Below are 15029 nucleotides of genomic sequence, written 5' to 3'. Positions count from 1 at the left end.
GGGGGGGGGGGGAGGTGATGTGAAAAGTTGGGTGAAAAATAAACAGAAACCAAAAGGAATTTAATTGATTAAATATCATGCAACTTCTTGGTGTGCGCTTTCCATAAAATTTATTCAACCTATAGCATTAATGCATATTGGGAAGCTTTTGATTTTTATTTCTATAAAATTTTGATGGTATATTATGTTATTCTTGACTATTGTTTCACTTTGGTTGGGTAAGCCTGAGTTATACCCACCACAGAAGGAGCGCAATCTGAGAACAATGCGAGAAGCTCTGCTTCCTTCTGAAGTATGGTTTAAATTAAGAATGATCTTTCCTGTTCATTTTCTTTTTCATTTTAGCTTCTCGTGTGATTTTAACGGATTTGTGGATTACCCTGCTTCTTTCGTTTCCCCCTCAAACAGTGTAGGCAAGCTAAAATTTCATACACCGGCAAGTTGATGGCAGATGTTTGTTTTCAATACGATGAAAAAGCTGTCATTAGAGAGAAATTTAATTTTGGGCAATTCCCAGTAATGCTGAAGGTTTGTGCTCCATACTTTGTTTTCGTTTTGTTTCATATCTCTATAATTGCTGTTACTAAATGACACTGTCAGTCTTCTTTTCCTCTATTAAATAATTATATTTATCTATTTTCCCCATGTAGAAGCAACTCCTGTAGTTGCTTAGGTCTGTTGAAATCTTAATTTAAAGAAGTAGATGTAGAAATAGGTTGAAAGCCGCAAATTAGTGTATCAACATGTTCATGAATATCTTAAAACTTGGATTTTTCTTTATTTCCCTGATTTTGACTGGTCATTAATCCCATTGTGCGTTTTACTCAGTCAAAGCTTTGTCACTTGAGAGGTCTTGATCCAAAGAAGCTAGTATCCTACAAAGAAGAGGCATCAGAAATGGGTGGGTAAGTAACTTCACCATGCCTTTTACTCTTTTACTTATTGCATCGCCCCCACCCCCTCACCCACCCACACACCACAAAAATTCTTCAAAGCAAAACACTGATTGAATTGATGGTTGATTCATTATTTATAAGCTATAATAAACAAAAAACCATTACCACTTCTGTTGATTTGATGGCTAATCAGCAATCAACGATGCCAGATCTAGGGCCACCACTGTTTGTTAGGAAAAGCTACTGTTCTAGTGGCAGGCATGTATTGTTAAATTGCAAGTTAAACCTGAAAGTTATTTACCTTTTGCAGTTCTCTTAGATTGCTTCTCAATTATATATGTACGTTTATTTTGGGAAAAAAGGATCTATTTCTCGAATTATGATAATGTACTGCTTGGCAAAGAGTAACCTCTGTTCTCTCATTAGCTTGTAGTTGCTACTCATATTTCCATGATTTTTATGTACAATTGTTGCATTCTGGAAATTGGCACCACTTTCTTTGACAAAGTTCTGTTCAGTATAATAATGATTCTATAATTTTCATTTGTTAAGATGCATAATTCAAAAGGATTGGAGACCCCTTGGGCATAAAAAGTGTGAAATCTTTGCTTGAATTTGTGGTCAAATTAAGATTTTCAAGATAACTATAAAATTGAAGATCACAAGTGTTGAATGAACGATTGAGACATTTTTTTGGAGAGACTGAATTTCATTAAAGTCTAATCTGCATAAACTTTTAGAGCTTCTTCATTATTTCTGTGAATAACATTTAAAAAGACTTCATAAAAATGCCCTAAAAACCCACATTTTCTTGTCTTCCTTGTTTCCATGTCATCCATTTTTTTCGGTGGTTTCCTTGATTAATTTTCTGTTATTGTTTGTGGCATATTGAATATTTTTGTTTACGATTCTGTAGGTGTGCAATAAAAATCATCTCATTCTTTTAATGGGGCAACTTATTCTTCCAATGGGAAGTTTCGTTTATTGTTGTAATATTTGGAGTGGCTATTCTGATTGTTTCAATTATATTGTAGTTATTTCATTATGAATGGGCTGGAGAGAGTTGTTCGGCTTTTGATAGCACCAAAAAGAAACTATGTAAGTGAGCTACCTTTTGTTTTATCATAGGCTTCTTTCAAAGTCAAGGATTAAGGTTATTTAGAATGCAATCATTATTTATTTAGTGTCATTTAGATTTCTGTTGATATATGTGTGTATGTATGCAAGAGTTGAATTTCACATTGATTTTTTAATTTATTTTTAGTAAGATCCATTAAAATGGCTTTAAATAAAGGTTGAAGAACACCGAGGGATTTAGAGTAAATGAACCTTGCCCTAGAAACAACTAATGGATAGCCTTTCAAATTACAAATATTTGTCTCTCTTTATTATGATAATGTCTCTCTCTCTCTCTCTCTCTCTATATATATATATATATATATATATATATATATATATATATGTGGTGGAGAGGAGGTATATTGTGCGAATAGTATTGTTAAATATGCAATGTATTCTTTATTAGAGAGTCACTTATTTTACTTGATTGGAGACCCTTTATCTGATATGGTTTCCTTTTGTGGACTTGATTTTTTGTATGTCCATGTATTCTTTCATTTGTTTTTCAATGCAAGTTTGTTTCTTTTTAAAAAAACTTCTCACAATTACTAGTCGAGGCATTGCTTTTGTAGAATGTTGGGTGGCGTTTCCTTTTCCCCAGCCCTTAGGTTGTCTTGTATTTGGTTTAGTACAATGATCGTTTCATAGGGAAAAAAAAAAAGAACAAAAAAAAGAGAGGGGTTTGAGAGATCGGTCATTTACAAACTTACTTGATTAAGATCTGTTCTATATGTTGTATAACCATGTCCTTGTGCTCTAAGGAGAGATATCGGTCGTTTTCAAAGTCTTTCGGGTGAGTTTGGGTGTCTGAATGCTTATTGTGCTTTCAGGAAATATGTGATGGCTGGCTCATTTAGCTTTGTTGTCTTTTATTTCCACCCTACTTTTCAATTTTGTTAATGAATTTTCTGGTTTCTAGTCGAAAGAACCTGCTAAGTTCTTTTTAAAAGATTATTTGCTATAACTTTTTTTGGTGTCATAACTCTTTGCAGCCGATGAGTATGGTGAGGAATTCATTTGCTGATCGACGGGAAGGCTATACCGATAAAGCAGTGGTTATAAGGTTCTTTTTCTTCATTTTTCTAAATAGATCAAGCGTAGTGTTAGGTAGTTCATTCTCACAATTCTTTTATTGTTTTCTTTCTGTTATATTATAATCTGGTTCTTATATTGTTCTTTGGTCTGAATCCTTGCTCTTTTGTTTTAAACAAGAAACAGAACAAATGAGAAGAGACTAATGCTCAATAAATACAAATTTCACAAGGGAGATAAAGAATACAAAAACAAAAATTAAAGGAAAATAAAAAGGTATGTTAAAAGGCAAGCAAACATAACACTGAGAGTAAAAATGTAACTGCGAACAACCAAAAAAGCTAGAATAAGGATCCAAAGAAAACCCAAAAGGAAGAAGAAACAAGGCCGGAGAGCATTCATGAAATCAGAGAAACCAATTGAGATCCTTCCGAAGACCGAAAAGGCATCAAGCTAACCAAAACCGATAAAATCAAGCAACCATATGACAACTTCTATTCATGCAAAGAAGCATGCAAGAAAGCACCAATAACTGCCTCTTCAGCCACCACCAACACTTCATGCGAAGCACCTAATAAATTTTCTGCCTTTACCAACAAAACAGCATTAAATGTATTAACTGCCCCCAACTACACTCCATGCAAAAAACCAAATAAATTCTACTCCTCCAGCGGCACCGAATGCATCTCACTAACCATAACCTCAGCCCTACGGACGGCTACTCACACAAATAATTGGAAGAGGGTTTCTTTTAATATATCTTTAATTTTTTTATTTAAAAATTGTTAATTGTTTTAATTTAAATTTAAAATTTTCTTTTCAACTTCCTTTGAGCCGAGAGTGTGGAAGCTCTCTTCCCCCTTCATAATTTCATTCGTTCATGAAATTGGTTTCCCTTTTCTTAGTTCCTGGAAACCAATTTTCTTTTTTCAGTAGAACAGGTTCTCGAAAGTGTACAACCTACAGAGCCAATCTTCTTCAAGTAAGGTCATCACTCATCACTTCAAAACAAATTTCAACAATACTAAACTGATCCCACATTGTTAGTTGAACTACGAAACTGATTTTGGCCTATAAATAAATATATTGCATTGAAGGAAAATGTCATTAATTAAAAACTTGAGGCCTGAAGGTCGTTAACTTTTCTCAAGAAGCCAAATTGAAGGTCATTGTATTGAGGTTACAAGATGAACGCAAGGTTTTACCTTTTTCTGAAGCTTTTTTAGTTAAAGTATTTTCTGCTCTTATGTGAATAACGTAGTCTATTTTGAACGAACATAAACACCTTTTTCTTCTTGGTTTTGTTTTTTTGTTTGTGGGATCTACATTCAATCTTTAGATATCACCTAAGTTTTAAATTTTTTATTATCAAATCCAGGTGCGTAAGAGAAGATCAATCTTCAGTAACAGTCAAATTATATTATCTTAGGAATGGAAGTGCCAGACTTGGCTTTTGGTAATGTTTGTAGACATCGCTTTACAGAGATATATACCTACTTAAAATTTCTACGTTTCAGATTTGTGAAGCTGAAGACATTCTCATTTTAACATAATTTTGTAGGGTTCAGGGAAAGGAGTACTTGCTTCCCATAGGGGTTGTCCTGAAGGTTCAACAACTAAATATTGGATTTCTCCTTGAATAAAAAGCAGCATATGAATTATTGTTTTTTCTAGTCTTTTTTCACATTCAACATTTTCCATATTTACTTTGTCTTGTCAGGCCCTAATTGACACAACTGACCATGAAATATTTGCAAGTCTGACAAGCTGTTATAGTGATAAACACAAAAAGGGTAAGGGTGCTGTTGGAACTCAGCTTGTTGGTGAAAGGGCAAAAATTATTCTTGATGAAGTTCGAGACCTGGCACTTTTTGATCATCGTCAATGTCTAGAGCATATAGGTGATTAACTCAGTATAATTTAAATGGTTATTTCGATGGTTGTAACCGTTACCTATATATATATTAATTGAATTTACTGTAAATTTAGGACAACACTTCCAGCCGGTCATGGAGGGGATGGAAAAAGAAAAAATGTCCACTGTGAGTTCTATACTTCTACTCATAACACGTTCTTTGGTCAATATATGAACCATTTTCTTTGTAGGTTCACTTCATAAACGCATTTTAATTAGTCGTTAATTCTCTACGTCTTTGTTTATAGATTGCAGATGCAGTTTTCAAAAACTACATATTTGTTCACCTCGACAACAATTATGACAAGTTCAATCTCCTCATGTGAGCTGCCATTACTTTTCTAAATCTCGTATTTTTTTTATTATTTAACAAGAGTCCTGAAAATTTTGATTTAGAACGGAGTTGTGCACTTCTTCCTTTTCTATTGCACATTCATTTATGATTTTCCATTTTGTATTACTGACAATTTTATTTTTTCGTGCGTGGCTTTCCCCTTGATAAGTTTTATGGCGCAGAAACTTTTCTCCCTTATAGATCAGACGTCTGTACCTGACAATCCTGATTCCTTGCAAAACCAAGACGTTCTGCTACCTGGTCAACTGATTACTATTTATATGAAGGTAGAAAAATGCCGAACTTCTATCTCATAGAAGCTTGATATGGAAAAATTTTCATTCATGATTCGTTTATGATGGCAAAATACACATAGGTTCTTTTAGAGTGCAATCTTTTATGTTGAGTTTTGTCTTTTTTTTTTCAAAATTTTCTCTATTTGTGTCCAAGCCATGCTTGAAACTAAAAAAATTAAAGACACTGCAAAAAGCATGTTAGACACTTGTCTAGAGTGTGTCAGACGTATCTGTGACCAACACGAACACTCGGCCTAAAATGAACTATCCGTGCTTAATGGATTGAGCCAAAGTATTTTTGCCTTGTCTTGGAAAGGACGATTGTGGAAAAGGTATAACAACAATTTAGTAGCCCAGCCCAATTACAGACGTATCACTTGCCTAATTGATAGATGCACATGCAATGCTACTTTTATGGAATATTAAAGAATGTTATTCTGTCAAACATAATATTTTATTATGCTATTCATTAAGATTTCTATAAGCGAAAACGGCCAAAATTAAACTATACAAAAGTCATGTTCTTTTTAACTCAATAGGTAAGCGTGTGATTTTCTCTTTCCAAAGAGGTTGGAAAAACTCAATTATCAAGAAACCTTGTGTCAATACTATGCTGGCTCTACACACAATTTGATAGATTCAGCTATTGAGAAATTTATATGCTGTGTTGATAGCTTGACTCTGCTAATACAAGTTCCGTTTTCTAATAGAAAAATAGCAAGACCTTAATGCTCTTTTTTCACGATAAAGCTTATTTGTTATTAAACTTATGCTTTGATGTAAATTCTAGGAGAAACTAGAAGACTGGTTGCAAAAGGTGAAAAAGCTTCTTCAAGATGAACTTAGCGATTCCAGCAAAAATTTTGATTTCTGCAGCTGTAAGTTCTCTTGNTTTTTTTTTTTTTTTTTTTTTTTTTTTTTTTTTTTTATCAGATTAACTTTCATCTACTTAGTGGCTCTTATCCACAGTTAATCTGTCCTCAAATTCTAAAATTGAATCTTTATCAAGAACACAACTTCGGCTGTATTAATATCTCTATTTCTGTCAGAACATGAATTACTATGCCCCTTTAGCTAACTAAGAGGACCTTTGAATACCCTTGTTTTTCTTTTATTAAAACAAAAGGATTAAACCTTTATTTTTGTACTACCATTTCAGTTTAAATCTTCTTTTGTACACACAGACTGCCCCACGAAAATCATGTTTCTTGTTGAAAAAAAACTTTGATTTTACATTTTGATTTAATTTTTTTTTAAATTTAATTTAATTAGAATTAATTATCTTCAAATTTAATATCAGTATTTGCATATTATTTTTGTTACTGAAAGTATCAATTTGTTTTATATCATCAGTAGCTGATGTCAAGAAAGTCATGGACAAGAATCCATCAAAACAGATTAGTTCAGCTATTGATAATTTGCTGAAAACCGGAAGACTGGTTACACAAACGGGCCTAGATCTGCAGCAGGTAAGAATATACATTGGTGCTAATTGTGTTACCTATGTAGGAAATATATATTATCACTGAACATGTGATAAGGTGTTTGGTACTTTTGTCTATGTTGATTTAAAATTTTCAGTGATCAAGTTCTTGATATATCACAAAATAAATTGAATTCAGAGCCTCAGTGATGATATACATGCTTTACAGCTCTAGTTAGTTATTTTTTTTAGTTTTGTTTCTCCATTAATTTTTGCCTACAAAATGAAGAAAGGCATGCCGGGATATTTTTATGGTTAGCCTATAAGTGCGTAATGTTGGCCATTCCTTGAGATCTACAATTCATTGGACAAAAAGTATCAGAAATTGATTTTTTTTGGACGTATTAATGAATAATGGCATTGGGGGTTGAACCAAAAGACTTGAGTAGACAAATACCAGGTATTGAGGATCTTATTCTCCTCATATGGGCAAAAGTTCCCTTTCCTTTTCACAACTGTAAAGAGTTCTTTTATATTTTTCTGCATTGATTATTCTATTTTTGTTCTAAAATGTGAATATTTGATTTCATCAGAGGGCAGGCTTTACAGTTCAGGCAGAACGACTTAATTTTTTGCGCTTTATATCTCATTTTCGCGCTGTTCATCGTGGAGCTTCATTTGCTGGACTTCGCACCACAACAGTGCGGAAATTGCTACCTGAGTATGTTGCCCTTTATGCCATTTGTAGCTTTGTGGCATTGTGATTTTGCCTGTCTTTGATAATGTGGTATCATGTAGGTCCTGGGGTTTTCTTTGTCCAGTACACACTCCTGATGGTGAACCATGTGGCTTGTTGAATCATTTAACCAGCACTTGCAGTAAGTTTGCCGTTCATCTTATGTGTCTATATGAGAGTTGTCTATATCTGTGACTGTTACTGATTGTGCTCTGTACAGTAACTTACTGTGCAAAAGTTTGGAACTTCTTTGCACATACAATTGTTTTTTAGGATCTTGGGGCAAGATTTGTACATTTTATATGTAGAGCCCTTCTGAACATCTTCGGATATTTAATTTTAATCAACTTTTTGAAATACCACAAATTTATGCATTTAGTGCTCCATGTGTATGCTTTCAATTGATGACTACGTGGTTATGTTGTTGCTAATTGCATTTGGGAAATGTTGAAGGATTGTTTCTTTACATAAATTTTGGAGGAACCTTAAACAAATGGTTGGAACTCGATTAACTAGAAAAACCCCACCTAGATCAATAAAATGAACTCCTTACGACCAAGATTATGTCCCCCGACAAGGGATGCTCTTGTAAGGACATGTTCCAATATGATAGAAGGATGAGAAATCAAAGAAGTCACAGAAGTTCAATGAATCAAAGAAAGATGAACAATTGAAGGAAAACAAAGTAGTAGGGTCTTGAGAAGTTGCTTTTAAAGATTAGTTCAACTTTGTGCAAACTTGAACACCCACAAAGAAAAAGAAAGGGAATCGAGATGAGGAATTATAAGACAAACATCTTCCTTCAACTGAATTTCGATTCTCTACTCAAATTCACTCACACAAGGGACATTTGTTAGTTGACTTGATTCAATTACAAAATTAAACAATTGCAAAATTTTACTTCACAGTAATTAAAGACAAGTTGAAGGAAAAGCTTTAAACAAGAAAAAAAATCATAAGTCGGAAGAGAGTTATATGCTGCACCTGACAAATTGATATTACACTTGATATTTCGTCTCTCCCAAGATTGTTAATCATGTTGGTACTTTAATTTCTATCATAAAATATTGTGGCTGCACTTATAAATTCCTCTGTGCTGCTATTTAGTAGGGTAATGGTTAGTCACTATATTTGCTATTTAGTGGATGAAAAATTCAGTTGGATTCTATGATTTTCTATCTCAGGAATTACATCATATTTCAATTCTCAAGGAAAAGTTAGAGACTTCTTCAAAATAAGGGCGTCTATTTTGAGTGTCCTAATTGCAGTTGGAATGATACCGTCACTACCAAAGCTTGTTCAAATGGGTCCTCCTGATGTTCTTAATGTTATTTTAGATGGTCGCATAGTTGGTTATATATCATCTGGTGAAGTAGAGAAAGTTGTTGCTCATTTACGACAATTAAAAGTTTCATCTCCCCATGTGGTTTGTATTTTTCCATTTTTCTTCAATTACTTCTCTCTCTTTTTTTTTTTTTATGTTTTTTTCTTTTCTTTTTTTCTTTTCTCATTCTTAATATTTTAACGTTATGTTTCAGATTCCTGAGGATCTGGAAGTTGGATATGTACCATTGAGTATATGTGGAGCATATCCTGGTTTATTCCTTTTCACATCTCCTTCTAGATTTGTTCGACCAGTTAGAAATCTTTCAATATCTTCTGAGGAAAATCAAAATATCGAACTCATTGGGCCATTTGAACAGGTTATATCACAGTTCAGACCTATTTGAAAGAAATTTTTTGGCCCTAATGCTAGATTTGTATGGATCTTGTTTTCTGGATGTCAGCAAGCTAAAAACCTGATTCCTTAATTTTTTAAACAGGTATTTATGGAAATAAGATGTCCTGATGGGGGTGATGGTGGCAGGAAAGATGAGTTTCCTGCGACACATGAAGAAATCCATCCAACTGGGATGCTCAGTGTGGTTGGGAATCTTACCCCTTGGTCTGATCACAATCAGAGCCCGCGTAATATGTACCAATGCCAGGTTTCTCTCCTCATGGACTATTTTGAAGTCCCATTTTAAAATAGTTTTCTATCTTTAATAAATAGTATACATATATTTTTAAAAGTAAAAAGTCAACGATAAAATATATATTTTGAAGCAGTTCATAAAATATAAAAATAATAGAAAACAGTTTAAAATTGTTAATTGTTAATTTATCAAATGGTGCTTTTGCATTATTTCATTTTTATAATATACTGTTTCTTTGTTTATGTTCTCCTAACTTGTGATAATTTGAATGTAGATGGCAAAACAAACAATGGCATTCTCTCTGCAAGCTATTCAGTTCCGTGCAGATCAAAAGCTATACCATCTTCAGGTTTGTCGCCATCTTGTTTATTTTTGTTAATAAGATTTCTCATATTATCAAGAGCACATAGTCTTTCTGTTTTCGATCTAGTAATGGTTATTGTTCTATATTTGGAACATAATATCCTGAGCATTTGTTGATTGATGCTTAAACTATATTGGTTTTGGATGATCTTTTTAATTGAGAACTTGATTATATATCCTCATTTTTTAGAAGAACAATTTCATTGATGTATGAAATTATGAAAGGGACGAAATGTTCAGAGTATCATAAAGAGCTTGCCTAAGTAGATAAAAGGGTAGCATAACTATAAGAAGAAAAGAAAGCAGTAGATTTACACCAAGATATAGCATGATATATAATAGATTTGGGGAGTTTGTCAAAAGGGAGGTCCCTGTCCAAAAAGAACCTTTGGTTTCTTTCTTCTCACACATTTCAAGGAAAGGCTCTGATGAGAGAAGTCCAAAGCAAAATCTTTTCATTTCTAAAAGGGTGGCCCAATAGTATATGCTTTCTTGAAATTTAGATCTTAGTACCTGGTGTCTGAGTCTTGAATCTCTTGTTTTTTCCTGTGAGGTTAGCGGCCTTTTTATTCTTTCACTGTCTGCCGCTAATAACAATGTGAAAGATGTTGATGCAACTACTTTTTTGTTTTGATGTAAATTTGTTAGTTGCAAAATGTGAAATAATCGGGTTATGTTCAGGCACTTTCAGTTATTACCCGTCTTCTATGTTTGAAGCCTTTCGTTAGTTTTCTTGCAATAACATGCAAACTTATTTTGGAATGTTTATAGACTCCTCAAACCCCTATCGTTCGTACAAGTACATATATGAAATACAACATAGATGAATATCCAACCGGGACAAATGCAATAGTGGCAGTGTTGGCATATACTGGGTAAGAAATAAAGATTGTTGGATAAATTTTTTGGATGGGATTGGTTTATATTTTCTTGCAGTCCTAATCAGTCTATTTTATTCATGATGCGTGTAGTTATGACATGGAGGATGCAATGATTTTGAACAAGTCCTCTGTGGAGCGTGGAATGTACCATGGACAAATTTATCAGGTTTGTTTGTGGTTGTTTTTCTTTTTGTGATCAATAAATACATGTGCACGTTCAACATCTGCACATTCAACATCTTTTTCCCCTTAGACAAATATTTATCTATTTGTTTGACTCAACAGAATATTTATTAAATTGTTACGCATATTCTTGCTGATGTGTTCATCCATTGTGGTAAATTGGCAGACAGAAACCATTGACTTGTCTGAGCAGAGCGGTAGATCAAGTCGCAGCCAAAAGTTGTTTAGGAGGAGTAATATAGATAAATCTGTGCGGTCTCATATAGATTCGGACGGGCTTCCTTATGTTGGTCAGGTTAGCCTTATTTTCTGTGTTATCTTGTTTTCTTTCCGTGTTAAATCTGACTAAATTTGTGACATGTTTCAGATGATAAAACCAGATGAGCCCTATTGTAGCATTTATGATGAGGTGGCAGGCACAACTAGAAACATGAAACTTAAAGGTTCAGAACCTGTATTTGTTGATTACGTGTCTGTTGATGTAAAGAATAAGAAGCACCCTCAAAAGGTAAATAGGGATCTCTTTCCTTTTTATCTGAATTGTAACAGCAGATAAATAATTATAGTGGGTTCTAGTGGACTCAACTTGGAGTTTCACTTGATCCNTTTTTTTTTTTTTTTTTTTTTTTTTTTTTTTTTTTTTTTTTTTTTTTTTTTTTTTTTTTTGTAAATCCTTTGAAATAGATATTTTGCTCCTATGTTTTTTATAAAACTTATTTTCTATAAATAAAAATTCAATAATCATTAGAAAAGCAGGTCTAATGATTATTGAATTTTTGTAATCTCCTTAGCCCCCCTGTTTGTATTAAATTTATCGTTGGCCTTCTTCGTTTTTAATTGGTATTGTTTCCGTGGAAACAAAAATAGTCTGATCAAGTCTTCTTGCTTTCCCTTCTTTTTTCCTATTAAGGTGAATATACGCTTCCGACATCCCCGAAATCCTGTGATTGGAGATAAATTTAGTAGTAGACATGGGCAGAAAGGTGTTTGCTCCCAGCTATGGCCAGATGTTGATATGCCATTTTCTGGAGCTACAGGAATGCGTCCCGATTTGATTATCAATCCACATGCTTTTCCTTCGAGAATGACAATTGCAATGTTAATGGAGTCTGTCGCTGCTAAGGTAATACTATCTAGAAACGGAGTAACATATGTATGTTTTCCCCCCCCCTCCTAAGGAAAGCTAATCACAGAAGGACTTTCCAATCACGAAAATCAAAGTTTCATTGCTCCTTTCAGTATTCCGTTCAGCCATCTTTTGTAGTTACAGTTCAATCACTTGTTACAGGGAGGCTGTTTAAATGGAGAATTTATCAATGCGACGCCGTTTAAGAGTTCGGTAAAGAAAACAAATGCTGGAGATGAAGAGTCTAAAACTGAATCACTTGTTGATGAACTTGGCTCCACATTAGTTAAAAAGGGATTCAATTACCATGGTGTTGAGGTATTGTACAGTGGGGTTTATGGAACAGAGCTAACATGTGAAATTTTTATTGGACCTGTATATTATCAGCGTCTTCGGCACATGGTTTCTGATAAATATCAGGTGAAATTTTCTTATTTAATTTATTTTTTAATAGCCAATTACTATATTGACATTTTCACATTAGTTTTGAGGTCTTATCATTAGTGCCTTTATAAAGAATAAATTACTATTCACCAATTGGGGGGACATTGGCGTCTTCTTATTCTTAAGATATTATTATATTCTCATATTATTTCGTTTCATGTATCCTGAGCAAGAAAATGCCTGCTTTGGGGGTGAAACCAAAGCATAATATCTAAAATTGTTGATACATTTCTAGTAGTGTGATACATGCCTTGAGCTCTAGGGACCGTGCCAATACTTCTTTCTGTTTCACTGTGTTTTAACAAGTTGGAATGTAGATTTTTTTNAATTTTTTTTTTTTTTTTTTTTTTCATAAGAGACAGTTTCATTCATGAATGAAATTTACCAGAGAGGAGGTATAATTCATGGTGTTTACAAAAGACCTTCTCAATTTGCAAGGAGGGAGGTATAACTATAGGAAGTAAAAATGTTAGACAGTTTACACCAAGATATAGTTTGGTAAACAATATGGTCGAAAAGTTGGAATATCGAATATGTATCATTTGGAAGGTCTGAAGTTTTATTAGTGCACCATTGTCTATCTTCTCATTGAACACATGCTACAAAATCTGTTAGTATCACTATAGGCACTTGAGACTCTTGTTTTGGGTTTGAGAACTTACAAGCTTGTTTCTTCACTCTTTTATGGGGTATTTGTAGAAAATAAGCACTAGAGTTTTTATAGAGGGTGAGAGATCGGATGAAAAAGTTTGAGATGGTCTTGTTCTGAGTCTTATTTGTAGTTAGGCTCAAAAATCCTTTTGTTTGAGCTTGTTTTTATATGCTCGTGTGTATTCTTTCATTTTTCTCACGGTTTCTTACCAAAAAATTAAAAAAAGACATGACCTGTTGATTGTGTTATTATCAGGTTCGTTCGACCGGAACTGTAGATCAAGTCACTCGACAGCCTATCAAAGGTAGAAAAAAAGGTGGTGGCATACGTTTTGGTGAAATGGAGCGTGACTCAATGCTGGCACATGGAGCATCTTACTTATTACATGATAGGCTTCATACATGTTCTGATCATCACATTGCTGATGTGTGTTCGCTTTGCGGTAGCATTCTTACATCGACTTTAGTCCAGCCCCAGAAGCGTGCCGTGCGCGAAATTGGTGGTCTTCCCCCGGGGAAGGCTCCTAAAAGGGTTATATGTCATGCTTGCAAAACAAGTAAAGGTATGGAGACAGTGGCAATGCCTTATGTCTTCAAGTACCTGGCCGCAGAGTTGGCTGCAATGAACATAAGAATGACTCTCCAGCTAAGTAATGCAGCAGGAGCCTGATTTGAACCATGTTCATGTTTAAGATCTCTTCTTTGCTTGGTTCAGCATGGCAGTTATGGTTCATTCTAACACTCCTCGTCGAGCTTTGGCTAACAGTCGGATCAAACTCGACCAGTACCGAAAAGACAGCTGGGCTGCTGTCGAGTGTCCTACAGTAGTACAATATTTATTGTCGTGAGGGCAACCAAATTTAGTACTATATTTTGCTTTCAGGTCTTCGAAGTTATTGTCAAATCCCATTTTTGTTCGATTTGAAACACGTGCTGACGTGTTTCTAAGGGTTAGTTCCATTGAGTTTTTGCCATAATTTTCATTCCTTTCCTTAGGCAGCCATGTTGTAACATAAAGCGAACTATTTTACGATGTCTGATGAATTTTATGTATTATAATTTATTGAAAGATGAGTTCCATTATTAGAATGCGCATCTGCCTCAGATTTTTCTCTTTTCATTTTTTCTTTTGAGTTCATCAAGTAGGGAGAGAGTCGATAGTTGAGATCAATGATTGCATGATATGTTTGAAATAAGTTTGGAGATTGATCTCAAGAGTTACTACAAAGTGTTAAGTAGTGTATATATATATATATTATTTGTTTCTTCTACATCATTTACCTCAATATAATTTGTCGCTTATCATGAATATATATATATATATATATTATTTGTACCATTTTGTATTTAAATTTAAATATATTATTGTTAATCTTTTAACATAATATAGTACAACCAGTATAATATGTAATATAAACTGAATAAAGTTTAAATAATTGTCTAATAGAAGATTGGCATAATTGAAATATTATGCTGATTTTTACCACAATTGTAACTTAAGCTTCGACACAATGAACAATTGAGATCAAAATTTGTGCTATGAGGTTAAATGAAAGGAGGATATCTAAAAAATCTTAAATAATAAACTTTTTAAAAAATAACTATAAAGATATAGAAAAATAAGATGAACTTAAAAAAAAAAAAAAAAAAAAAA

The 15029-nt window shown here is 33.6% G+C and overlaps 1 protein-coding gene across 1 annotated transcript in view; it reads left to right on the top strand.

Annotated features, from left to right (window-relative positions):
- LOC111798604 (DNA-directed RNA polymerase I subunit 2) overlaps window positions 1-14470 on the top strand; it is a 15588-nt gene extending 1118 nt beyond the window's left edge. The window contains exons 2-27 of the mRNA XM_023681851.1: window positions 210-292; window positions 409-528; window positions 829-905; window positions 1931-1994; window positions 3008-3078; window positions 4426-4503; window positions 4609-4654; window positions 4768-4948; window positions 5037-5089; window positions 5211-5284; window positions 5466-5583; window positions 6383-6470; window positions 6946-7061; window positions 7609-7736; window positions 7814-7893; window positions 8936-9177; window positions 9290-9454; window positions 9575-9739; window positions 10002-10076; window positions 10862-10965; window positions 11062-11137; window positions 11321-11449; window positions 11522-11662; window positions 12065-12277; window positions 12443-12700; window positions 13632-14470. Of these exons, the coding sequence (XP_023537619.1) occupies window positions 210-292; window positions 409-528; window positions 829-905; window positions 1931-1994; window positions 3008-3078; window positions 4426-4503; window positions 4609-4654; window positions 4768-4948; window positions 5037-5089; window positions 5211-5284; window positions 5466-5583; window positions 6383-6470; window positions 6946-7061; window positions 7609-7736; window positions 7814-7893; window positions 8936-9177; window positions 9290-9454; window positions 9575-9739; window positions 10002-10076; window positions 10862-10965; window positions 11062-11137; window positions 11321-11449; window positions 11522-11662; window positions 12065-12277; window positions 12443-12700; window positions 13632-14045 (3359 nt within the window). The 3' untranslated portion in view covers window positions 14046-14470. The remainder of the gene's footprint in view (window positions 1-209; window positions 293-408; window positions 529-828; window positions 906-1930; window positions 1995-3007; window positions 3079-4425; window positions 4504-4608; window positions 4655-4767; window positions 4949-5036; window positions 5090-5210; window positions 5285-5465; window positions 5584-6382; window positions 6471-6945; window positions 7062-7608; window positions 7737-7813; window positions 7894-8935; window positions 9178-9289; window positions 9455-9574; window positions 9740-10001; window positions 10077-10861; window positions 10966-11061; window positions 11138-11320; window positions 11450-11521; window positions 11663-12064; window positions 12278-12442; window positions 12701-13631) is intronic.
- The last annotated feature ends 559 nt before the right edge of the window (window positions 14471-15029 follow it).

This window comes from Cucurbita pepo, chromosome LG07 (assembly GCF_002806865.2).
Source record: "Cucurbita pepo subsp. pepo cultivar mu-cu-16 chromosome LG07, ASM280686v2, whole genome shotgun sequence".
NCBI lineage: Eukaryota > Viridiplantae > Streptophyta > Magnoliopsida > Cucurbitales > Cucurbitaceae > Cucurbita > Cucurbita pepo.
This window is presented reverse-complemented; position numbering and strand designations above follow the sequence as displayed.